Source organism: Mobula birostris, chromosome 24 (assembly GCF_030028105.1).
Source record: "Mobula birostris isolate sMobBir1 chromosome 24, sMobBir1.hap1, whole genome shotgun sequence".
Lineage (NCBI taxonomy): Eukaryota > Metazoa > Chordata > Chondrichthyes > Myliobatiformes > Myliobatidae > Mobula > Mobula birostris.
The window spans coordinates 18,163,216-18,190,370 of NC_092393.1; the positions used below are offsets into that span (position 1 = coordinate 18,163,216).

At 41.2% G+C, this 27,155-nt stretch overlaps 1 protein-coding gene across 9 annotated transcripts in view; it reads left to right on the plus strand.

The window, feature by feature from the left end:
• Nucleotides 1-27,155, plus strand: part of LOC140187173 (putative uncharacterized protein MYH16) — a 328,506-nt gene that overhangs the window by 263,075 nt on the left and 38,276 nt on the right. For all 9 annotated transcript variants that reach the window (XM_072242198.1, XM_072242202.1, XM_072242203.1 and 6 more), the window contains one exon: nt 8,984-9,180. In XM_072242198.1, coding sequence (XP_072098299.1) covers nt 8,984-9,180 — 197 coding nt within the window. The remainder of the gene's footprint in view (nt 1-8,983; nt 9,181-27,155) is intronic.

Sequence of the window (27,155 nt, forward strand, 5' to 3'; positions counted from 1 at the left end):
ATAGTGAATGGATATTTATTGATTATTTCAGGATTACTCAATCCAATCAGTTTCCTGCATTTTTCTACTAAGTGTGAATGTACACACGCCAAAGTAAGAGCATTTATTTATTTCCTTACTTACTTATTTATACTTTTTTTAATTTTAGAGGTACAGCGTTGAACAGGCCCTTCTGGGCTACTAAGCCATACCACCCAGCAACCCACCAATTTAAAACTAGCCTAATCACAAGGCAATTTAATTGTACTTTTTATTAAAGTAGACAATGATCTTCCAGAGCTGAAGTCATTGCAATGATAATCATCCCCATATAATCTCATTAATTCCATAAATCTCACATCTATGTAAACCTTACAGCATTCAAAGTGATTTTGGTTTAGACTATTTGTAATTACATTTGAGGGTACAGAGAATTCTGTGCATACAATGACCTAATTTCGAGTTATACCTTCTGCATGATTTCACAAGCTCACCAGATAAATTGGAGAAAGACCAGTTTTGATGGGACCATAAAGGATCTGGCAAGTGTGGATTGGGACAGGCTGTTTTCTGATTGAGGTGTACTTGGTAAGTGGGAGGCCTTCAAAAGTGAAATTTTGAGAGTACAAAGCTTGTATGCACCTGTCAGAATAAAAGGTAAAGATAACAAGTGTAAGGAACCTTGGTTTTTGTGCGATATTGAGGTCAAGAGAAAAGGAGGTGCATTTCAGGTATAGGCAGGGAGGGACAAATAAGAAATCAGGAGGGCTAAAAGAAGTCATGGAGTTGCCCTAGCAGACAAGGTTAATGAGAATCCTACAGGATTCTAGAGATGCTGCCTGGCCTGCTGCATTCACCAGCAACTTTGATGTGTGTTGATTGAATTTCCAGCATCTGCAGAATTTCTGTTGTTTGGATTCTACAGATATGTTAAGAGCAAAAGGATTGCAAGGAACAAAATTGGTTCACTAGAAGATCAGAATTGTAATCCATGTGTGGAGTCAAAAGAGATAAGGAAGATCTTAAATACATTTTTGCATCTGTATTTACTCGAGAGACAGACACAGAATCTTTAAAAGTAAGGAAAGCAACAGCAAGGTCATAGACCCGATACAGATCACAAAGTTTGCTTTCCTGAGGCAAATTAGAGTGGATAAATCCCAAGGGCTAGGCAAAGGGTTCGCTTGCACCCTGTGGGAAGCAAGTGTACAAATTGTAGGGGCCCTAGCAGAGATATTTAAATCATCCTTAACAACAGGTGAGGTACCGGATGATTGGAGGATAGCCAATGTTGTTCAACACTTTAAGAAAAGCTCTAAAATAAACCAGGAAATTATAGGCCAGCGGGCCTGACTCAAACATCATCATCATCATGTGCCATGTCAAATGACGTGGGTGATCATGGCCTATGAGCCTGATTGCTCTTGGCAAATTCTACGGAAGTGGTTTGCCATTGCCTTCTGGGCAGTTGAACTCAGCCATTATCAATACTCTTTGGAGATTGTCTGCCTGGCGTCAGTGGTTGCATAACTAACACATGATATGCACCGGCTGCTCATACAATCATCCACCACCTACTCTCATGACTTCATGTAGGAGGGCTTAACAGGTGCTACACCTTGAGCAAGGGTGATTGCAGGCTAGCAGAGGAAAGAAATCCCTTATACTTCCATTGGTAGTGACGTATACCCTCCCTGCCACCTGAAACTAACATCAGTGGTTTGAAAGTTACTGGAAGGGATATATGAGTGTTTGGATAGACTGGGACTGACTAGGGAAAGTCAGCATTGCTTTGTGTATGGTAGGTTGTGTCTAAATCAATCTTGTAGAGTTTTCTGAGGAAGTTACCAGGAGGGTGGATAGAGGCAAGGCAATGAATGTTACCTACATGGACTTTCGCAAGGCATTTAACAAGGACCCACATGGGAGGTTGGTCAGGAAGGTTCAGTCACTTGGCATTCAAGATAGGTAGTAAATTGGATTGGAATTTGGCTTTGTGGGAGAAGACAGAGAGTGGTCGTAAATTGTTGTGTCTCTGACTGAAGGCCTGTGACTAGTGGAGTGCTGCTGCAGGGATCGGTGCTGGGTCCATTGTAGTTTGTCATCTTTATCAATGATCTGGATGATAATGTGATTAATTGGATCAGCAAATTTGCAGATGACACCAAGATTGGGGGTGTAGTGGACAACAAGGAAGACTATCAAAGATTGCAGCATGATCCGAATCAGTTAGTAAAATGGGCTAAAAAGTGGCAGGTGGCATTTAATGCAGACAAATGCGAGATGTTGCGCTTTGATAGGACCATCCAGGTAGGTCTCACACAGGGAACAGTAGGGTACTGAAGAGTGTAGAAAAACAAAGGAATCTGGGAGTACAGGTCCATAGTTCATTGAAAGTGGAGTCATAGGTAGACAGAGTCATAAGGAAACCTTTCGGCACATAGGCCTTCATCAATCAAATTATTGAGTACAGGAGATGAAATGCCATGTTGAAGTTGGATAACACATTGGTCAGTCCTAATTTGGAGTATTGTGTGCAAATTTGGTCACTTACCTACAGGAGAGTTGTAAATAAGGTTGAGAGAGTACAGAGAAAATTTACAAGGTGGTGCCAGGACTGGAGGACCTGAATTATAAGGAAAGACTAAATATTTTAGGACTTTATTCCTTGGAACATAGAAGTCTGAGAGGTGATTTGATACAGATACACAAAATTAAGAGGGATATAGATAGGGTAAGTGGAAGCATGCTTTTTCCATTGAGATTAAGTGGGACTATAACTAGGAGCCATGGACTAAGGGTGAAAGGTGAAATGTTTAAGGGTGAACATGAGGGGAAACTTCTTCTTTCAAGGGGTCGTGGGAGTGTGGAATGAGCTGCCAGCACTACTGGTGCACATGAGCTCAATTTCAACATTTAAGAGAAGTTTAGACAGGTACATGGATGGCAGTGGTATGGAGGGCTATGGTCCAGTGCAGATCGATGGGAGTAGGCAGTTTAAATGGTTTGACGTTGACTAAATGGGCTGAAGGGTCTATTTCTGTGATGTTCGATGGCCCTATGACACATTCTGTGTTGTATCTCCTTGTGGGTTCTTAATTATTTTGTAATTTTTCTGATATTTCAGTTACAGTCAAGTATACATTGAGTTTTGTGCTGCGGCATTGCAAATGTTGGCCAAATTTACCTGCACAAAAAGTTTGCATCTTCCTGAGAGATACGCCACACATGCAGTGTTGTTAAGAATTAAGTAAAAAGTGATGACTTGTAAGAAATATATAATTACTGTGGATTTTGGTTAATGGAGCCATCAGTTAATCGGGGCAGCCACTTCTTTGGAATAACTCTTAAAGAACAAGAACTAATCGAGAAAATAGCCAAGATTCCCTTCATTTATTTGGGACACTCTTCCACTTTATTGGGATAGGAGACTGTTGCCGAATAGTTTCTAACTAGCGTAAGTTGCTTGTGTTTGTGTTCAAAAAGCAGTGATTTTTGTTAGTTAGCAAGAAACAAGCAAACAGTAAGGAAATTCAGAACCGTTTTGCTCACTGTGGTTTCAAACATTCAGGCTTGGAGATGGCTGGGAGTGAAAATGAAATGATTTCACTAATTCAGCAAGTTAGGAACTAAGAATTTGAAGGTATCGACCATCATCTTAAATGTTACAATGAAAGTGAAGATATGAGGATGCAGTTGTCAAAAGTATTGTATGAATGCAGTTCATTATCTGCACTAGGTGTTTGTGCTGATTTTTATTAATAGTCAATCAAAAGAGCCCAACAGCGTCTATTCCTCTGTTGATAACTTTTAGGATCTAATATAAAGTTTTATAGCACTTTAGTAGAATTGATAGTTTTCTAATTTGTTCTGAATTTAATATAAATACATAATTTGTTACTCAATTAAATGGTAGTTTGTCTTTTTTATACCTTTTTAATTATTTCCATGAAACATCGGCTGATTAGAGCAGCCATTTAATTAGGCCAAAACGTATTGGTCCTGATGTGTTCCAATAAACCAAAATCCACTTTTTCCCTTACCTGTTCCAGTTTTGGCCTGAAATCAGCCAGAGTGAAATAGTTTCCAGCTACTTTCCTGGAAGTGAAGAGTACTGAATGTCTCAAGTTGTTCGAGTGCCGAAATGTAGAAGCCTAAATACTGAGCTAGATTTGTCCCCAGGTTCAGTAACTCAACAAAGTTTCTGGGACCCAGCTGCAGCATGTCTAAGTGGACACTCACAACACGCTGGAGGAACTCAGCAGGTCGAGCAGCATCCGTGGAAAAGATCGGTTGACGTTTCAGGCCGGAACCCTTCGTCAGGACTGTCGGGGGAAGGGGCAGAGGCCCTATAAAGAAGGTGGGGGGAGGGTGGGAAGGAGAAGGCTGGTAGGTTCCAGGTGAAAAACCAGTTAGGGGAAAGATAAAGGGGTGGGAGAAGGGAGGCAGGGAGGTGATAGGCAAGTATCTAAGTGGTCCTTGTCATGAACAGCAGGAGTCAAGAGTGTAAATCCAGGAAGGGCTCTTGCTCCTGCCAACTGGATGAAAGCCACATCCCCAGTGCTTTAGGGCAGGTCTTCAATTTGCCTGTTACTGGGATGCAACTGCTGTTAAGCTGTGGAGAGTTTACATCACTACAGACCTTGTGGTGGAAATTTCTTAGAGTCATAGAGCACCACAGCACAGAAATAAGCTAATTGGCCCAGGTAGTCTGTGCTGACCTGTCTTTCTGCCTAGTCCCGTCTACCCACACCGGGATCATAGTCCTCCACATTCCTCTCTAACATGATTAAATGTTGCAGCTGAACCTGAATCCATAACTTCCACTGGCAGTTTGTTCACACGCAATCACACAACACTCTGAGTGAAATTCCCCTTAAATAGTTCACCTATCACTCTAAACTTTTGACCTCTAGTTCAAATCTCACCCAACCAAGATGAAAAAAAGCCTGCATGTATTTATCCTATCTATTCCCCTCATAACTTTGTATACCTCCATAAGATCTTCCCTCACTCTCCTACATGCTAGGGAATAAAGTCCTAGCCTTTTCAATCTTTCACTATAAACTCAGGTCCTGGCAACATATTTGTAAATTTTCTCTGCAGTCTTTCAATTTTATTGATATCTTTTTCTGTAGATAGGTAACCAGAACTGCACACAATACTCCAAATTTGGCCTCAATAACATCTCATACAACATTAACATAACATGCCAACTCCTCTACTCAGTGCTCTGATTTATGAAGGCAAATGTGCTACAAACTCTCTTTATGACTGTATCCACCTGTACAATGTTGTTGCATCAATGAAGTCACTGGAGAAAAGTACTGGTAGATACAAAGCAGCTTCTTTAATCGTCAAAACAAGGTGTAGCAGGCATCATATGGAGATGCTTTCGGTTGAAAGGTCTGACCGGTCCAACTTGGGGCTCGATATTTTATGTGCCAAACATCAAAGGACAACTTCATATTTACAAAGTATGGACAATGCTTTCTTTGAAACCACATACAATCTTCACACCTCCTGATTCACATCCACACCACAGACATCCAAATGAATTTTGATCAGTATTGCCTGGTCTGGGATTCACTGCTTTTAGAGCTTGTTCAGCGCCGCACTCCAAATTAAATCCACAATCCATATTCAGATGTGAAGACTGGTAGCCAAAGTCAATTGCTAGATGTATATGTCCTAAACCCAAAAATCACTCTAACAATACTACGCTCAAGGAATGATGGGTCCTAGTCCTTAAGTTCCCCACTGTTCACTGTGCAAGTCCTACCCTGATTTATCCTCCCAAATTGCAACATGCCACTCTTGTTTACATAAAATCCCAACTTGCATTTCTCAGCCCCTTTTTCCAACTGGTCCAGATCCGATTGCAAGCTTTGAAAGCCTTCCTCGCTGTCCACTACACCCCAATCTTGGTGTCATCCACATATTTGCTGAACCCGTTTACCACATTTTCAAGTAAATTATTAACATCAATGATGAACAACAAAGGACCCAGCTCTGATCCCTGTGGCAGACCATTAGTCACAGGCCTCCAGTCAGAGAGACAACCATCTACTGCCACTCTGACTTCTCCCAGCTTCTGGACCAGCTTCTTTGTCAATAGCCATGCCTTTGTCCATGTAGATAATGACCATTGCCTTTTCTCCATCAATCTTCTCGTAATCTTCACAAAAACCCTATAAGATTGGTTAGACATGACCTAACATGCAGAAAACCGTGATGACTATCCCTAACCAGGCCCTGTTTATCCAAATATCTATATGTACGGTTACTTAGAAAACCTTCTAGTAATTCATCTATCCCTGACATCAGGCTCACTGCCTTGTAACTTCCCAGCACGTTCTTAGAGCCTTTCTTGACAGTCCTTCAATACCTCCCCCGTTTTAAGTAAGTCTGCCAGGGCACCTGCAATTTCTGAACAACTTCTTCTTTAGGTGAAGAGTTCTCAATGTCAGCCCTGCAGTGAGGAGGTAATACCATTACATTTCCAAGTCAGGATGATGTGTGATTTAGAAAGCAAACTGATAAGAGGTGGTGTTCATGTATTTGCTGTGTAGTTGCTGTTTGTGAGGTGTTGGACCTAAGATCTGGGCGAGCTGAGACAGCACTCGTTGATGGTACACAATAATAGTTCAATCATTCATGGACCATTTAGAAATTTGTTGGCAGAGGAGAGGTAGCTGTTTCTGAATTGTTGAGTATGGGTTACTGTTCCCTCTCAGCTGTGCAGGCATTAACTGAAATGCTTCCACACACATAGTGTTTGTTGACACGCAGTTGGAATTTTCTTTGATTATTATGTTTATTAAAGTGCTGTGCAGTTTTCAGGCCATGTAAAAATTTCCTACTCAGAGCAATGGTTGGTCCACGCAGCTATATAAAAAAAGAAATTAGAGGGAATATTTGTGTGGGTCTTCAATCCCCGTGCCTGCTCCATGATGGCAGTGATAAGAAGAGGGCCCAAGTTGGATGTTGACGGTCACCAGTGACATCCACCTTCTTAAGGCACTGTCTTTTAAAGATGTCCTCAGTGGTGGGGAGGGATCTGCCCGTGAAGGAGATGGCTGAGTTTACAACTCTCTGCAGCTTCTTGTGATGAGCATTGGAACCTCCATACCAGGCTATGATGCAACTAGTCAGATTGCTCTCCATTGTACGTCTATAGAAATTTGAAAGAGTCTGTGGTGTCCTACCAAATCTCCTCAAACTCCAAAGGAAGTAAAGCCAGTGGCATGCCTTCTTTATGATTGTGTCAATATTTTGGTCTCAGACCTTCTGAGATGTTATCACCCAGGAACTTGAAAGTATTCACCCATTCCATCATCAACCACCCCCCCGCCCCATGAGGACTGGTTTTCTGATTTCCCCATCCTAAAGTCCATCATCTTGTGAAACCATTCAACCAGCTAATTCACCTCACTCAGGTTTGTATACTGCATACGTACTTTGATAACAAATATACATTGAATCTTAGAATATTTATATCTCATAAAAACGAAGTCAAACTAATAGATCGGCAGCCATGTGGCTGCATAGGTCCAACTCAGATGCTTGTGCTGTTAAATTACTGATTATTGTGGGTGCCACAATGTCAGATTTACACAAATGATTAATGATTGGAAGACATGGGGAAGCCCTGTATTGTAGCAGCAAGCTGTAAGTGGTAAGCTTAACACTATTTCAGCACCAGTGACCTGGGTTCAATTCCCGCTGCTGTCTGTAGGCAACCTGTCCATTTCCTCCTGGTGCTTCAGTTTCCTCCCATATTCCAAATATGTTTAATAGGCTAATTGGCACATGGACATAATTGGGCTTGCTGGGGCAAATTGGCCTATTACTGTGCTATATCTCTAAATAAAAATAATATAAATAAATGCATACATAAATAAAGGACAATGTTGTGTTGAGTGGATAATTGGAAAGCTATTTAATTCAAGACAGGTTGGAAAGACATTAATCTTTTGCATTCCAGTGCTAACATGTTAAGAATGGAAGCAACTACCCCATGTAATTTTTGGAAGATATGTGCCAAAATTTTCAATTTGTACTACAGAACCTGGAGGGACAATATCTGAGTTTCTTTGCAGCAATATTGCAGCTTAATATCTCTTTGGTTTGGTTAGTTCCATTCGATATACTGAAGAGAGGTTATGTAGCCAGTCTAGAAGTTTCAATCATGGCTCCCACTGCTGCAGGGATTACAATCCATGAGTTTCACTCTGCATCTTAACAGGTTCAAGGTAAGAGTTGTAACTAGAACCAGTCGCATAAAGCTGATTATTTGGATGGAAACTGCAAAGATGTTGACCTGTTGCTGAACATGAGTACATGGTTCAAATCAGGGATGACAGGAAACTGCCTGATCTTCAACTTCCAATCCAGGTAGCAGTGGAGCCATGGAACACTGAATCTGTAACAAAATTTTGATTTGTTTATAGTATGATGCCCTTTTCTCTGTCCAACAGCTTTCTTTATGCCAGCAATAAATCATTTCATTTCCAAGAATGAAGTAACTTAATCTGTTATTATACCATCCTTACCACAAACATGTGTTTTCCTTAAAGGCAATGAACCTAAAGATAAGAACAACAGGACATTAAAAAAAATTAGAAGCAGACAAAGGACACTCAGCTCATCAACACTCACAAAATGCTGGAGGAACTCAACAGGTCAGGCAGCATCTATGGAAATAAATAAGCAGTCAACTCTTCAGGCCGAGACCCTTCATCAGGACATCAGCCCATGAAGCCTGCCCCACTATTCAATAAAATCAAAGCGTCATTTCGTCTGCACCAATCTCCCATATTCATCACTGCCCAGGCTTTTTTTATTATTTATCTCCTTTCACCTTAAATACCTTCTCCTTCCCCATGACGTAGCCTCCAAAATCCTCCAGGGTAGGGAATTCCAGGGACTCAACATCCTGAACAAGGTCATTGAAACAATGTCTTGATTTTCTGTGTCTAAGTACTTGATCTTCTTACTTCAGTTGAAGAGCACGATGGCCGCAAGCCTCTCAAGTGTCAAGCAGGACAACGAGCTGCTGAAGGAGCAAGTTGAGGAGGAGCAGGAGAGTAAGTCCGAGCTGCAGAGGCTCATTTCCAAACTGAACAGTGAGGTCACCCACTGGCGGACTCGCTATGAAACTGATGCCATTCAGAGAACTGATGAGCTTGAGGAGTCCAAGTAAGCAACTGGTTTGTTATCAGATATTCCAGAAATCAGCTTATTAGCCTATGGGCAACTGTAATGGTCTCTAGTGGTAAAGCATGACCTTTTCAATGAAATTCATTGTATCTTGGGAACACTTACATTAACAACCATAATGTGGAGACAGATTTGATCATCCAGTGACACAGAGGACACTGATTGTGAATGGGCACATTAAATACTTAAAAATGAACAGTGAAGCTAGCTAAACAAGTGCTCATCTAAACTACACAAGACCACAATACTGAACATTCAGTCACCCTTTAACTGAACAGGTACTCCATTAAATCTCCCCAAATTATAAGACCGAAGAACTAAAGATATTACAAACAAATACTTAACTAACCAAACACAGGGGGTGCACATCTATCTCTTTCTCAATGGTCACGACTTCAGCCTGAAGTGGCCCCTGGATAGAAAAGAAAGAGGCCAAGCCTCCCACACAAGCTGTCCCTATACCACCCCCACCCCACCCCCCAAGGAGCCCATGATGTTTAATTTGATAAAATCTGTCTATAGCTGATATTCACCAGCTAATACATTGACAGTTTTTTCTTCATGTCAGCAACAATTTGAAGTTCAGTATTGCTGAGTCACTTAGCTTAGTAAAACTCCGATAATCTGTAACCAGTTGTTTGAGAACTAATGATTCAACCTCAGAAGTGCTGATGCCCATGCTCCCTTTGACATACAGGAACTATGGTTCCTGCACTTTCTTGAACACACTGGAACCTTGGTTCCAGCACTCCATTTAACACCCAGGGGCTCCAGGTTCTACACTCCCTCTAACACACTGAAGCCCCAGTTCCTGTATACCCTTTAATGTAGAGGAACTCTGGTCCCCATTCTCTGTTAAAGGTTTAATGAAATTTTACTGTAATTTCGAAGGATTACTGTGAAGTCAACTGCAAATGACTAGATTATCTAGATCATTGGTCATAACTGCTACTCCTGCTTGGTTTTCTTCCAGATACTGAACTAATAATAAAACTTAATCCCAAAAAAACTTCAAAGAATACTCCAGCTCTTTTAGTTTACTTAAATAATGGAATCCCAATAAATTAATCATCTTTACTTGTTTGATATCCTCTTTGCTAGGTAAGATTTACAGTAATTAGAATAGCTGATTTAAGATTTGTTTGGCCTGTACATTAATCCCATGTTATCTGTCTGTGAAACATAAAATATGTGTGACTGCTTGGACAGTCCCTTGGGAATTTGGCCAGGCAGAATTTCTAGGAAGAGGTACAGTCGAAGTTTCAGGCCGAGACCCTTCGTCAGGACTAACTGAAGGAAGAGTTAGTAAAAGATTTGAAAGTGGGAGGGGGAGGGGGAGATCCGAAATGATAGGAGAAGACTGAAGAAACTGGAGATCCATGCTCCCATTCTCATTAGAGGATTGGAGGGTGAGTGGGTCGGTAACTGTAAATTCCTTGGCAGTACTGTATCGTATCAGAGTATCTGTCCTGGGACAGTGGTGCTAGAAAGTTTGTAAACTCTGTTGAATTTTCTCTATTTCTGCATAAATATGACCTAGTCCTAAAACTAGGTAAAGAGAACCCAATTAAATAAATAACACAAAAAAAAAATTATACTTCCTCCAGCACCTTCTCTTTTCATCTCCCTCCAAACAAAAAAACAGTTGATATTCCAAAATACCCATTATCTCTACTATAACCCAAACACTGCTTCGACAGAAAGACATTACGCTCACAGTGAAACCTTTCCCAAGGTGTGACATTACTAAGCTTCAGATGAAGAACTGCTACCCTGACATTCTGCTGTAAAATGTTTTGATACAATTTTGAATGCATTGTTCCCTCAACGATTGCAAACTGTCCACGGCCTGAGGCGGCAAAGCAGCCCCAAACCATGATGTATCTTCCACCATGATTCACGGTTGTTGTGAAGTTTTGGTGCTGATGTGCCTTTTTCCTCCAAACATAGAAATGTGTATTTCTGCCAAAAAAGTTCAATTTTTGTCTAATCTGCCCACAGAATATTGTTCCAGATGTGTTGTTGAACATCCAGCTGGTCTTTGCAAACTTGAGACATGCAGCAATGTTTTTTTTGGAGAGCAGTGGTTTCCTCTATGGTGTCCTTCCATGAACACCGTTCTTGTCCAGTGCTTTTGTTATAGTGTACACACGAACAGCGATTTAGCAAATTCTAGAGATGCTGTTATTGTTGGGTTCTTTTTCACCTCCTTCAGCACTACACATTGTACTCATGGTGTGATCTTTGTGGGACACCCATTCCTAGGGAGGGTAGTAACAGTACTGAGCTTCCTCCATTTGGAGACAATTTCTTTTACTATGGAGTGATGAACACTCAAGTCTTTAGAAATTATTTCGTAGCCTTTTCCAGCTTAATGCATCTCTACAATTCTTCCTCTAAGGTCCTCTGAAAGTTCTTTTGATTGAGGCATGGTGCACATAAAGAGATCTTTCTTAAGAAGTATAGGCTCTGTAAGTAGCCTTTGTGTGTCTTTTTTATAGGCCAAGGAACCTCTACAACCCATACCTCCAATCTCATCTCATTGATTAGATCACCTGACTCCATTTAGCTTTTGTAGAAGGCATTGGCCCAGAGGTTCACATACCTTTTTGAACCGAGACTGTGGTTGTTTAAATGGTGCACTCAGTATTGACAAGAAGAAGTGGCGGTAATGCACCATTAAGCTGGATGCCAACAGCCGTAAAACAAGATACAGACAAGAAGAAGTACAATTGTTTTTGTGTTATTAGTTTAGGCAGATTGTTGAGACTATTATTGTGACTTAAATGAAGATCAGACTATATTTTATGAGTAACTAATGCGGATTATCAGGTAATTACAAAGGGTTCACAAACTTTTTCTTGCAACTGGTAAGTATCATCACAAAGAAGGCATGACAACAGCTCTACTTTCTTAGAAGTGCGCACAGATTTGGTATACAATCTAAAACTTTGACAAACCTCTATAGATGCACAATGGAGAGTAAACTGACTGGTTGCATCAGAGCCTGGTGTGGAAACTTCAATGCCCAAGAATAGAAAAGGCCACAAAGCATGGTGAATGCAGCCTAGTCCAAAACAGGCAAAGCCCTCCCCTCTATTGTGCACATATACAAGGAGCACTGCCACAAGTAGGCAGCATTCAGCGTCAAGGACCTCCACCATCCAGGCCATGCTCTCTTCTCCTCCATTGTGAAGGAGGTATAGGAGCCTCAGGTCCCACACAGCCAGGTTCAGAGCAGTTATCTCCCTTTAACCATCAGGTTCCTAATCCAACAAAGATAACTTCACTGACCACAACGCTGAACTGATTCCACAGCCTATGGCCTCACTTTCAAGGACTGTACAACTCATGTTCTCAGTATTATTTATTTATCTATGTACAATTTGTCTTCTTTTGCACATTGGTAGTTTATTAGTTGTTTGTGTTTTTATATTGTTGATTGTTTTGTAGTTCTCTGTTCTACTGTGAATGCCTGCAAGAAAATGATTCTCAAGGTAGTTTATGGAGATATATACATGCTTCAAAAATAAATTTATGCTAGACTTTGAACCTTCTTTCCAGAGCAAAGCCCAACAAAACCTAGAGTTGTTCCCCTGATTTTTTAAAACTTGTATATACCTTGGTGTGCTGCACAAAGACCTGAGGGACGAGAAGATTTTAAAACAAAATGGTGATCATTGCAACAATAGTACAAGCCATTAGTCCCAGAGATTTAATAAATAAAACCATCCACCCTTAAGAAGGAATGACAGAAGTGTTGATAAAGAAGAATACTTTATGGGAATGATAGTAGTTCCTTGAAGACTACAATTTAAAAAACAGAAATGTTCCCAGCATTTAGGTTGTACTGAAAATGTTTTCTTCCTTTTTAAGAGTGGCAGTGGAATAGAAGTTTCTTTTTGGCAGTGAAAAGGATATCCCAAAGTTTTACATCCAATGATCGCATTTGGAACAACTCCTACAATCAAGAGCTTCCTTCAGCAGATTGTTCCATTGCACCATCTCCTCTTAGTCACGTCTTTCAGATTTACACCGTGAAGGCGGCTCCTTAGATCAAAGCAGTCAGCTGCACTGACTGTGTCCGTTGTTAGGATCAGACATTGCACAGATTGTTCTGGTTTTTATGATCAAAGAAACACTCAGAACAAAAGCTTGGCTGCCTTCCACAATATGCTGAAAGTAAATCATCTTGTGATATTTTTGCACATGTATCGGGTACCTTTTTTACCTCCTCCTTTCACCACAACTTACAAGCAAATTTTTGCAAAATTTTGGAAGAATTTTTCTTCAGGGTGATCTATCACATAAGGAAACTTGTGTTCAGTGGAATCAAGACAACCTCTTGTTCAATACGTCCCTCCAGGTAGAGACATAGTTACACTCAGAAGGTTGCAATCAAAAAGTTGAAAGGCCAAAAGCTAAAGCTGTATACAAAGTTAGGGGCTACACTTAGCAAGAGGATCAATTAGTGTTATGTTTCCTTACAACATTGGGGCCATTTTGACCCACTGGGTCTACTCTGGCTCTTAGACCTATTCGTCCCACATTCTTGGTAACATCTCCCCTCCCTTTCTGCTGGAATCCACACTGAACCACACACTGGTCCAAATCACCAACGTGCGAAGGTCCATGAACCCATAAACCTGCATGTCTCGGGGAGTGGGAGGACACCAGAACACTCAGAAGAAATATGTGTAGTCTCAGGAAATTTGTGCCAACTCTATGCAGACAGCATCGGGAGTCAGGACTGAACTTTTTTTTCACTATTGTGTCATAAGTATTCATGGTCTTGTCAGTGTTAGTCTTTGGTTTGTCTTGTTTTTTTTTGTGATATCACTCTGGAGGAACATTGTATCATTTCTTAATGCATGCATGCATTTCTAAATGACAATAAATGAGGACTGAGTGTCCTCATAATTTAATCTAATCTAATGAGTATTCATGTTCCTTACTCAACATACTTTGTTTTTTGGAAAAGTTGTTCAATTTTTATTGTAGTATATGTCTCCTACGCCCGGACATTGTACTGTGGTCAACCGAAGACAAGAAAATAATTTTGGTTGAGCTGACTATGCTGTGGGAGGAGAGATGGGAAGAAGCCCACGAGAGAAAGGCCTTAAAGCACCAGCCCTTAGTGCAGGAGTGTAAAGACAAGGGATGGCAGGCATGGTTGTTCCCTGTGGAGATCGGCTGCAGAGGTTTCCCAGCCAAATCAGCATGGCGGTTGTTGTCAGATCTGGGCCTGGACGAAAGGAGCAAAAAAAAGCAGCTCATAGGATGGGGGAAGAGGCAGAACGAGCCTCTTGTTGGATTTGGAATAGGCGAGAAGAGGGAAGCTGGAAGCCGGGAGCAGATGGGCAGTGATTTGGCCACCACTGCCGGCCCGCCAACTGGAGAGTGTCGTGGTTAAGGGTCAAAACACTCGGTGAAGGTTGGGAACCACCTGATGACATCTGCTCCTGGCTGAAGGCTACGGTTACCTTATAAAGTAACTGGAGAATGCACCCTAACAGGTGTATGTAAAAAGCAAGTCTCCTCATTACTTTCCCCCTGGGTCCCCTCCTCCTTCCCTTTCTTCTATGGTCCTATAAGATTCTCCTATAAGATTCCTTCATCTCCAGCCCTTGACCTTTCCCACCCACCTGGCTATAACCTTCCAGCAGGACACCACCCCTCCCCCACCTTCTTATCCTGGTGTCTTCCCCCCTTCCTTCTCAGTCTTAAAGAAGGGTCTCAGCCTGAAACAGTGACTGTTTATTCATTTCCCTAGATGCTGCCTGATCTGCTGAGTTCCTCCAGCATTTTGTATGTGTTGCCTCAGTTTATGTAGTGCCTTTCAAAACCTTTGGACACTACAATATGTTGGTGGCTAGCAAGATGCTTTTGATGTGTGATAACCATAGATTTAGAAGTTATTGGCTGTCATATTCCTTGTATTACAACGGTACAGGACAGCAAAGTCCAATGTACTGACATATTCTCTATCCATGAGTGTTAGCTAAAGGCTAAGTATTGAGCAGGAGACCAGGAAGATCCCTCCTGTAGATGATTTTGTGAAATGTTTAACATTCACCTACAGTTTCAAATGTCAACTGAAAAATGACCAGCCCAAAGTATTATAATGTCACCCTGAATATCATGCTCATGTCTATTCCTCAGACTGAATGTTGTGAGTTAGTGATCCCGCTGAGCCAAGAAATCATGGAAATAGGATATAGACATTAAAAAGTTTGTGACAGGGAAGAATGCCTGCAATACTTTCGGTATGTCCCACCACTTCATCTTATTTCTAAATATTCATTCCCCCCCCCCCCCGGAGAATTCATCCAGACATTTTATCTTCCTAATATCTCCTCAAATCATTTTTCCCGGAAGTAATCACGCTCAATTCGACTGCTTCTGATTATTCTCAAGTTCCTGAATTTGATTGCACTTTGAAGATATTCTTGTGATGTGTGACCTCAAGAATTTCACTCTGTAAACTGTAGGCTGTCCCATGTCTACCTTCAAGCTAATTCTCATATGCTCGTTGCTGCTTTATATCTTGGGTAACACATTCACCCTGTTTTTCTTATAGTTCTTGTACATATTTGCTGTTAATTTTTGTGATGTAGCCAGTCAACAACTTGATTTGTTTGTGTTTTATGCTTTTATCGCCTGGAGCCACATGACTCTTCTTCTTACTGTTTACTTACACTTTTTTTAAAAAAACAGCCATCGTTCAAACCATTACCAAACCTTCCTGTTTAGTCTGTACTGTAAGAAAAAAGGAGCAGCCTTGGGCCACTCATCCCCACAAGCCTGTCCCATATTTTAATGTGATCAGATTGATCTACCCCAGTTGTCATCACCCTTCTGTGCCAGTTCCCCATAATCTTTAATTCCGATATCATTCATAAACTTATCTACTTCTTCTTTAAATACCCCAATGATCCAGCCTCCACCACCCTCCTGGGTAGAAGATCACTGCCCTCGGTGAGAACAAGTTGCTATGGTAACTATGTACCCTTGTTTTAGACCCTCCCACTAGTAGACTGAAGAGATGTTTGAAGGATTTGTTCACATTGTCGTTGAAGAAATTACCAATTCCAGAAATCTTTGAGCCACAATTATTCAAACTGGAGAAGGAGCACTCAGGATGGCATCAAGCATCTCAAGTAAATTCATTGGGGACTGAGGTCCTGTATGAGAGGTGGAAAGAGTGCACCAACTCACCTGCCCAACCTGTCGATAAGTTTCTGATCTCAGCCACTACAACACCAGAGTGGAAGCAAGTCCTCCTCAGTCCTGAGGGACTGCTCAAGAAAAAAAAAATATTTTATAATTGTAAATACCTGTTGCATTCAGAATGCAATGGAATAGAATCCAAATATATGTAACCAATCCTCATACTTTGATGCCAGGAAACACACTGAGAAAAGTGAGACTAAGCTCATTTTTATCAATTTAAAAAACAGTCAAAGCAGAAGTTGTATCCACTGTGAGTGTAAACCCATCAGTGGAAATGCTTGACAATCAGTGGATAAAAATTTGTCATGTGCCCATGAGTGTCTGAGCTGTAGTGGCTGTGAGAAGTGCCAGTGCACAACACACAAAGCTTGGCATTGCCATTCAGGAGGTCTGTAAAGAGGTTTTCTTATTCTGGGTCTCTGCTTTGGGGAAGGAGTAAATAATTCCACTTAAACTATAATATCCGATACTAGAAGCAGCACATGTGGCCTGAAATGGTTGCTGAGTGAAGACATTGATAGAAATGAGTTGCTCTACTCTTAAGGTCCCTCACTGTGACCCAGATTGGCCAAGGATTCCTGTCTATACTGCACTCAGCGCTTACAAATTATTCAGACCAGCAGCAGGTGAACTTATTAGACTGGACAATAATTTTTTTCAAAAGTGTTGTTTCCTTAATTTTTTTTTTTTGTTTATGATAGCCCACTTGAAGCTGATCGCAAATATAATTTCAGACTACTTGTATCACATAAGAATTTGGAGAAACAAGAAACTAAATTTTATTGATTATAAGGTGTTTAATTGCATAACGGTGCTGAAACTTTGCAATAGTTCAAATAAGCTAAAAATGTTTTGTTAATGATTTTCATTTGTACTTAGTGTCTGAGGCTTCTTGCTTAAGTGTCCAACAATAATCAGCCAGCATTGATGGATTCCAGTTTCCCTGATATGATTTCTCCATGACTGCAATGTCCTGGTGAAACCTTTCACCTTTCACCATGCTCGTCACTGACAGTGGCAAGATTTGCAGGGAAGAAGTCTAAATGGGAATGCAGAAAATGAATCTTCAGTGGCATGTTGCACTTCATGGTTTTGTAAGCATGTTGTCAACCAGCTGCATGTAGTTTGGTGCTCTGTAGTTGCCAAAAAAATTTTCAACAACATCCTTGAGTGCCTTTCATGTGATTTTCTCTGGTCCCACTAGAAGTTCTTGCAGTCTTGAACCCAGTATTTCTCCTTTTGCCTCTGCCAGACCGAAGTCTCTGACCAGATCACTTAACTCAAATTGAGTTAAGTGATGAGGGTCACTCATCAAGAATGGTTCAAAATCTGTGTCAGTAACAGTGTCGTTTTCCTTTGCTCGTGCATCATGACACCTTCGTCTGGCTCTTCTAGACTCCAGGTTTCCAGTGGCTTCGTTACTGGAAGACTATTCTCATGGCTGAAGAGAGATTGGGCTATTCAATGGATTTCTTGTTTTTAACAGACAGACCAGACACACTGGTCAGACTGAAGTAGCAGTCTTGTCACATGATCACTTTGCTCTCGTCATATCATCAGGACAGGGAACAGCATTGACTTCTGAGCGCCTCTGAGCCAAGCTCTAAGATCAATAGCCCACATTGCGCAACAAATGTGAGGAGCCCAGGCTTTGTCTTGGTCACCACTTTTACACCCAAAGTAGCGCTCATAGGTTTTGTTAGTAAAGGGAGTCATTGAGATTTCAGCGGTTCCTCACCAAAAGTATTACAGCAAGTATTGTGGCTGTTGCAACATTGGAAAGATATTTTGCTATCACAAATATTCCTGAAAATACAGTTACTTTATTATAATGAGTATACACAATATGCTATGTATATAGAACATGCCCATCAACAGGATCGCAAACATGTAAGCGTAGTGCATAAAACAGTGTGTGCATGATGCTTTTATAGCCTTTCTAAAACCTGTCCTGCCATACAGCATCCTCTCTGTCTAAGCATGCCTGGACAAGATAGAAAACTTTTCAGCTTACATTGTGGGCAACATTTTAATTGACTTAAATTATGAACTAAAATAAAAAATGTAGGCGATTTTTTAAATGGTGTATGATAGAGAAATTTCATGATGATTTTCATGATCAGCAGCCCAAAATCCATAAGATACACCCAAAAGTATTTAGGAGGCAAAATTTTTGTTGTCCAGTGTTATTAACTTTTGGGGAATAAGGTTTTTAATGTAATCTCTTTAAACACATTTGATATCTAAAACACTATCAACTGCTGGGTTCTTGATGGTAGTATTCTTACAGAATCAGATCCTGCTGCTGCGTACAACATTTCCACATAAGTGTTCATTGCGACTTCTATTGCCATATATAGACACTAAAAATAGAAATCAGGAGAAATGGTAGAGTCACAGAGTCAAGCACCATGGAAACAGTATCTCCATCTGACCAAATTTACACGAGTCATGTATTTACTTAACAAAATCACCTCATTAAAGGAGCAGAAAATTTCAGGCAGAAAGATCCTAAGTTTGTCTAACACTTTTGTAGGCTCAGGGCACAGAAACACCTTTTGATTCATTGTGTCCATAGCAACCATCATACATGCATCCATACAAATTTCATTTACAGCCCTTGGCCTGTAGCATTTTGTGCCTTGGCAAATCAACTTTTGTCTCAATTCTTCATCATTGTTGTGAGAGTACTGCCTCACCATCACTCTGATAGTGTGCTCCAGATTCCAACCAGTGACTGGTTCTTGCTCCATAACTCTTACCCCCCTACCCAAAGCTGCTTTCCTCTTGTTTTAACCACTTCTGCTGTGGGAAAAGTTTGAAACAATCTGCTCTATCTATGCCCATCATAACTTTGGGTATTTCTGTCGGGGACTCCCGTTCCCCCCATCGGAACAAACTCTTTCTCCAATGTAAACAAACCCAGTATTTCCTGCCACTTGTTACACAAGATTTCTAATACAGACCCAGTGAATCTCCTCTGCATCTTCTTCACCCTCCTTAATAAGTTGTGGGTTACCACAAAATTCAGCATGTTTAACAACGTAGTCCAACTGTCAAATATTGAATCATGGGAGTCCACTTGGAGTAGACCATTCATCCCATTGAGTCTGATCTGCCATACAATTATGGTTGATATTTTTCCTCTCCTGTGTAGCCACTCCACAACTCACCCACCCTATAAAACCCTTGATCCAATGCCTCTTTGCTACTTGTCTTTCCTACTGTTTGTGTGCCTTGCTCAAATATGATTATTGTACATTCTCCTCCTTCTTTCAAGCCGCGAGTAGATACTGTATGCTAGTTCCATATGACCCATATCCTATGACACCTTTCCTATCCATTTTTTTATAGCAGTCCTAGCCATCAGTGTCCAGATGCTAATCTGCATATATGCTGTTCTATAAAACCGACATAAACTAATTTCACTTTCTACAAATAGGGCTTTTTAAGGATTCAGCATAGCCATTCATCCCATCGAGTCTGCTCTGCTATTTGACGATGGCTGATATATTTTCTCTCTCAACCCCATTATCCTAGCTTCTCCCCATAACCTTTGACCCGATACTTATTAAATACCTAACACCTTCTGCTTTAAATATACCCAGTGACTTGGCCTCTACGGCCATCTGTGGCAATGAATTCCTCAGATTCACCTCCCTCTGGCTAAAGAAATTCCTCTTCATCTCTGTCCTACTAATCGAAGGCTGTGCCTTCTGGTCCTGGATTCACCCACCATTGGAAATAACATCTCCATATCCACTCTGTTTAGGCCTTTCAATATTCCATAGGTTTCAATGAGATCCTCCCCTCATTCTTCTAATCTCCAGTCAGTATAGGCCCAGAGCCATCAAACGCTCCTCATACATTAACCCTTTCAGTCCTGGGATCATTTTCATAAACCTCCTCTCTAATGCCAGCACATTTTTCTTAGATATGGGGTCCAAATGTGATCTGACCAATGCCTTATAAAGCATCATATCATTACATATATACTCCAGTCCTTCAAAATGAATGTTAATTGCAAGGATCAACTTTACTTGCCATGTTTATTTACATGTATTAGGAATTTCCTGTAGTGTGTTGGCCTGACATGGAATAAAAAACAATAGCTTTCAACAATTATAAGAAAGAAATATAAAGAATAAACCTAGAGGTTAAAATATGGATGTGAATAAAATGTGCATAAATACACCAGCATATATTTCCAATGTAAACAATTTTATAAAAAGTGTTCTGAAGAGCTTACAATGCAGTGCAGTGACTGAGGTAATAGATAGAGCAGGTGGCGTGGGATAGCTAAGTAGAATGACTTACCAGGTTAACTGCATGAGGACGAAACTTTTAAGGTGGTGTGTAATTTTAATAGCCGTACAGTACTTTTAGAAGAGAGCTTTTGGAAAAGGGAGTTTGCTGGGTGGGTGGTGTCCGCAATGATTTTCCTTCCCGCTTCTTTTTTCTGGATACATACAAGTCCTGCAATGATGGTAGACTGCAGCATTTTCAGCTGACTTGACAGTTCACTGTAGTTTCTGTATATCATGAGAAGATGCTGCCCCAAACCAGACAATAATGGCTGATGTGATGTCGCTCTCTCTGATGGCAGTGTAGAATTACACCGGTATGTTCTGGGAAAGATGGAATTTTGCCAACTATCACATGAAGTAAATTTGCTGAGTCTTTTAGTTAGTAAATGAGATCAGGTTCTCCCACACGAGACCCTGCGAAATAAAGATGCCCAGGAACAGGAACCCTGGAATGATACTAACTATAGAGTTGTTGATGATGGGTGGGTGGAAAGGAGGCACACTTCTCCCAAAGTTGATGTGTATCTCCACGGTTTTGAGGGTATTCCGCTGCAGGCTGTAGGACACTCATTTGTTTACTTTCTGGTGGTACTTAGATTTGTTGCCTCTGGTGATTAATCCAATGACAGTGTTGTCATCCACAAGCTTTATCAGCTTAACTGATATATCACTAGAGATTCAGTCACTCCTTACTACTGACTCAACCTACGAGTTAACCTTTAGGAAATCCCACATTAGGACTCCCAAGTCCCTTTGCACTGTCAATTTCTAATTCTCTCCCCATTTAGAAAATAGTATATGCCTTTATTCCATACACCAACGTGCGTGACTATACACTTCCTTACTCTGTATTCCATCTGCCACTTCTTTGCCCATTCTCCTAATCTATCCAAGTGTTTCTGCGGATTCCCTGCTTCCACAACACTACCTGCCCCTCCACCGATCTTTGTATCATCAGCAATATTGGCCACAAAACCATCAATCCTATTACCTAGATCATTAACAAGTAATGTCAAAACAAGCAGAAGCAACTCAGACCCCTGCAGTAAGAGGCAGTCCCAATATGGACCCTACAGAACACCATTAGTCACCAGCAGACAACCAGTAAAAGGCCCCCTTTATTTGCAGTCTGTCTTCTGCCAGTCAGCTGATATTCTGTCCATACTAGTATCTTTCCTATAATACCATGGGCTCTTGTTTAGCAACCTGTGTTGCACCTTGCCGAAGGCCTTCTGAAAATCCAAGTGAAGAATGTCCACCATCTCTCCTTTGTCTATTTTGCCTATTATTTCCTCAAAGAATTCCAACAAATTTATCAGATAAGAAATCCTCTTATAAAAACAATGTTGATTATCATTTGTTTCCAAGTATCCTAAAACCTCATCCTCAGTCTTTAACATCTTGCCCACCACTGAAGTCAGGCTAACTGGCCTACAACTTCTTGTCTTTTGCCTCCCTCCTTTGTTAAAGTGTGGAGTGACATTTGTGATTTTCCAATCCTCTGCATTCCAGAATCCAGTTATTCTTGAAAGATCACTACTAATGCCTGCTTAATCTCTTTAGATGCCGCCTTCAGAACTTTGAGCTGTAGTCTATCTGATCCAGGTGACTTATCTACCTTCAGATCTTTCAGCTTCCTAAGCATCTCCTTGCTCATTCCTGCCACCTGACACTTGAATTTCTGGAAGGCACTAACAACATGCCCGAAACTCGAGAGAGTCAAGGAGCAGACTTGAGTGCAATTACTATTACTATGGAGAAGGTGCTTGGGAAGCTGAAAGGTCTGAAGGCAGATAAGTGACCTGGAAGAGATGGACTACATCCCAGAGTTCGAAAAGAGGTAGCTGAAAAGATTGTGGGGGCATTAGTAATGATCTTTCAACAATCACAGGATTGTGGAATTTTTCTGGAGGACTGAAAAATTGCAAATGTCATTCCACTCTTTAGGAAGGGAGGAAGGCAGAAGAAAGGAAATTATAAGCCAGGTACCCTGATTTCAGAGGTTGGGAAGATGTTGGAGACCATTGTTAAGGATGAGATTCTGGGGTACTTGGAGGCACATGTTAGAGTAGGCCATGTCAGCATGGTTTCCTTAAGGGGAAATCTTGCATGACAGATCTGTTGGAAATCTTTGAAGGAATAACAGGCAGGATAGATAAAAGGAAGAGTCAGTGGATGTTGTTTACTTAGATTTTCAGAAGGCCTTTGACAAGTTGTGCACATGAGCTTGCTTAATGAGATAAGAACCCATGGTATTACAGGAAAGAAACCAGCAGGGATAGAAGATTGGCTGATTGAAGGGAGGCAAAGAGTGGGAATAAGGGGGATGGGACCCATTCTGGTTGGCTGTCGGTGATTAGTGGTTTTAAGTAGGGGTCAGTATTGGGACCACTTCTTTTCATGTTATGTGTCAACAATTTGGATGACGAAACTGATGGCTTTGTGGGCAAGTTTGTGGATGATACAAAGATAGTTGGAGGGCAGGTAGTGTTGAGGAAGTAGGGAATCTACCAGAAGGACTAGAACAATGGGCAAAGAAGTGGCAGATGGAATATTGTGTAGGGAAATGTTTGGTCATGCGCTATGTTAGAGGGAATAAAAGCATAGACTGTTTTCTAAATGGGGAAACAATTCAAAAATCGGAGGTGCAAAGGGACTTGGGGGTTCTTGTGAACGATTCTGTAAAGGTTAACTTGTAGGTTGAGTTGGTGGTAAGGAAGGCAAATGCAATGTTAACATTCATTTCAAGAGGACTAGAATATAAGAGCAAGGATGTGATGCTGAGGCTTTGTAAGGCATTAGTGATACCACACTTGGAGTATTGTGAGCAGATTTGGGCCCTTTGTCGAAGAAAAGATGTGCTGTCTGTAGAGAGGGACCAGGGAAGGTCCATGAGAATGATTCCAGGATTGAAAGGATTAACATTTGAGGAGCATTTGATAGCTCTGAGCGTGTACTTGCTGGAGTTCAGTCGAATGTTGGGGATTCATTGAAACCTATAAAATATTGAAAGACCTAAAAAGAATGGATGAGGAGAAGATGACCGAAGGGCACAGCCTTAGAATAGAGGGGCGCCCATTTAGGACCATAAAATACAGGAGCAGAATTTGGCTAATTGGCACACTGAGTCTGATCTGCCATTTCATCATGGCTAATCCATTTCCCACTCAGCCTGCCTTTCCTCCTTATCCCTTCATGCCCTGACTAATCCAGAATATATCAACCTCTGCATTAAGTATACCCACAGCCACTGTGGCAACAAATTCCAAAGATTCACCATCCTCTGGCTAAAGACATTCCTCCTCACCTTTGTTCTATATGGATGCCCCTCTATTCTGACACTGTGTCTTAGACTCTCCCACCATAGGAAGCATCTTCTCCACATCTATTGAGGCCTTTCGACAATCAATAGGTTTCAGTGAGATCCCCTCTCTTTCTTCTGAATTCCAGTGACAGCAAAGATGAGAAGGAATTTCTTTAGTAGCCAGAGAGTGGCGAATCAGTGGAACTCATTGCCACAGACAGCTGTGGAGGCCAAGCCATTCAGTATATTTAAAGCAGAGGTTGATACGTTCTTGATTAGTCAGGGTGGCAAAGGTTATGGTGAGATGACAGGAGAATGGGTTTGAGAAGGATAATAAATCACCATGGTGGAATGGCAGAATAGACTCGATGGGCTGAGTGGCCTAATTATGCTACTATGCTGAGTATGTCTTGGAATTTTGAGGCAAAATACTTACAACACACGTCAGTTACTTGGGAAGCTTATTAAAACATGTTGGTTGGATTTGTTCTACTTTTTTAAACTTACTTGAATATGTGTCCTGTCACGTTATTTTTTAGTGTTTAAAAATGTTTTAATTAGCTTTGGAAAAGATTCAAAAATGATCTTGAATCACGACTGGCAACTCTCTGGACAAGACTCAGTGCAAATTAAGGGTGAGTGTTTTTTGTAATACTGAGAGCCCAGGGCACAAAATCAAGAGAAGCAGAAGGAAGGAGGAGAAAATAGAAGTCAAAAGTGGCCATTCAGCCCCTCATACCTGTCCCACCATTCAATGTAATCATGACTGATCTTCTCCGGACCTCACCTCCTGGGACAACCTTCTCATGCCTGGAATTAGTCAAATGAATCTGGTTTGGACAGCCTCCAATGCTAATATAAGCTTTCTTAAACAGCAAGATCAAAGCTTGAGTCACTTCAGAGGCTCTCAAGAAATAGCACATCATAGGATGGGTCTGTTAGATGAAATAAAAGCGGGATTGTTCATCATTAACATTTTCATAGTTCTAAATGTGAGTTGCATATACTCCAGTGGTCTCGCTCGGACGTCCATTTTTATTCATGTTTGGAACTCACTCAAAAGGAGATTTAGTGAAAAACCCTGTATTGCATGCCATCTGCACAAATCATTTCAAAACTTAAGTAGCATCAGGGTAGTACGAAAGGAAAAGCAATAACAAAGCAGACATTTACAGAGGAAATGTAGTAGCAAGAGACAAGTAAGGTCCAAGGGTGTTGTTGGCAGTGAAAAAGGATACAAATCTAGCAGTAGGATCAGGATCAGCTGGAAAAATGGGTTGGAAAATGGCACATGGAATTGAATGCAGAAAAGTGTGAGGTGTTGCACTTTGGGAGAACAAACCAAGGTAGGGCTTACATGATGAGCGGTAGGGTACTGAGGAGAGCAGGAGGACAGAGGGACCTGGGAATACAGATCCTTAACTCCTTGAAAGTGGCATCACAGTTAGATAGGGTTGTAAAGAAATCTTTTGGCACGTTGGCCTTCATAAATCGAAGCATTGAGTACAGGAGTTGGGATGATATGTTGATATCGTCTAAGACTTTGGTGAGGCCTAATTTGGGGTATTGTGTGCATTTCTGGTCACCTATCTACAAGTGTGATATCAATCAGATTGAGTGAGTGCAGAGAATATTTCCAAAGCTATTGCTGGGACTTGAGGACCTGAGTTATGGAGTAAGGTTGAAAAGGTTAGAACTTTATTCCCTGGCATGTAGAAGAATGTGGGGAGATTTGACAGAAGTACACAAAATTATGAGGGGTATAGATAGGGTAAATGCAAGCAGGCTTTTTTCTATTGAGGTTGGATGGACTAGAGTTAGAGGTCATGGGTTAAGGTTGACAGGTGACATATTTATTTGAATTTGAGTTGACTTTATTTCTTACATCCTTCACATTCATGTGGAGTAAATATCTTCGCATTACGTCTCCATCTAAGTGTGCCATGTGCAGTCATAGTAATTTATAATAATTTAAAATAAATAAAACAGGCAGTGTAATATAGAGTACATTCAGATCAGTGTGAGTTCATCAGTCCGATGGCCTGGTGGAAGAAGCTGTCCCGGAGCCTGTTGGTCCTGGTTTTTATGCTGCAGTACCGCTTCCCGGATGGTAGCAGCTGGAATAGATTGTGGTTGGGGTGACTTGGGTCCCCAGTGATCCTATGGGCCCTTTTTACACACCTGTCCTTATAAATGTCCTGAATCATGGGAAGTTCACAACTACACATGCGCTGGGTTGTCCGCACCACTCACTGCAGAGTCCAGCGACTAAGGGAGGTACAGTTCCCATACCAGTCAGGATGCTCTCAATTGTGCCCCTGTAGAAAGTTCTTAGGATTTGGGGGCCCATACCAAACTTCCTCAACCATCTGAGGTGAAAGAGGCGCTGTTGTGTCTTTTTCACCACACAGCTGGTATGTACAGATCATGTAAGGTCCTCATGAGGGAGAAGCTCTTCACTCAGAGGATGGTGAGAATGTGGAACAAGCTGCCAGCAGAAGTGGTAGATGCAGGTTCGACTTCAACATTTAGAGAAATTTAGATAGGTACATTGGTGTAGGGGGTATGGAAGGCTATGATTCAGATCCAGGTTGATGGAACTAGGCAGCAGAAAATAGTTCAGCATAGACTAGATGGGCAGAAGGACCTAGTTCTGTGCTGTACCATTCTGTGACTCTGACTCTAGTCTAGCAATTGTCATTTAAAAACAAAAAAAAACATGATTCATAAGATACAGGAGAAGAATTCAGCCATTCGGTGGATTGAAGCTGCTCTGCCATTCAATCATGGCTGGAATTTTTTTTCAACCCCATTCTCTTGCCTCCTCTCCATAACCTCTAATCCCCTTACCAATTGAGAATCTATTAATCTCTGCCTTAAATACACCCAATGACTTGGCCTCCAGGTCTCTCCATGGGAAGAAATTCCATAGATTCACCACCCTCTAGTTGAAGAAATTCCTCCTCATCTCAGTTTTAAAGGATCATTCCTTTTTTCTGTGCCCTTGGACCCATATCCACTCTATCTCGGCTTTTGGTAGGTTGCAATGAGGTCCCTCCTCATCCTTCTGAACATTAAGCCTTTCACTCCCAGCCTTGTGTGGGGCATGT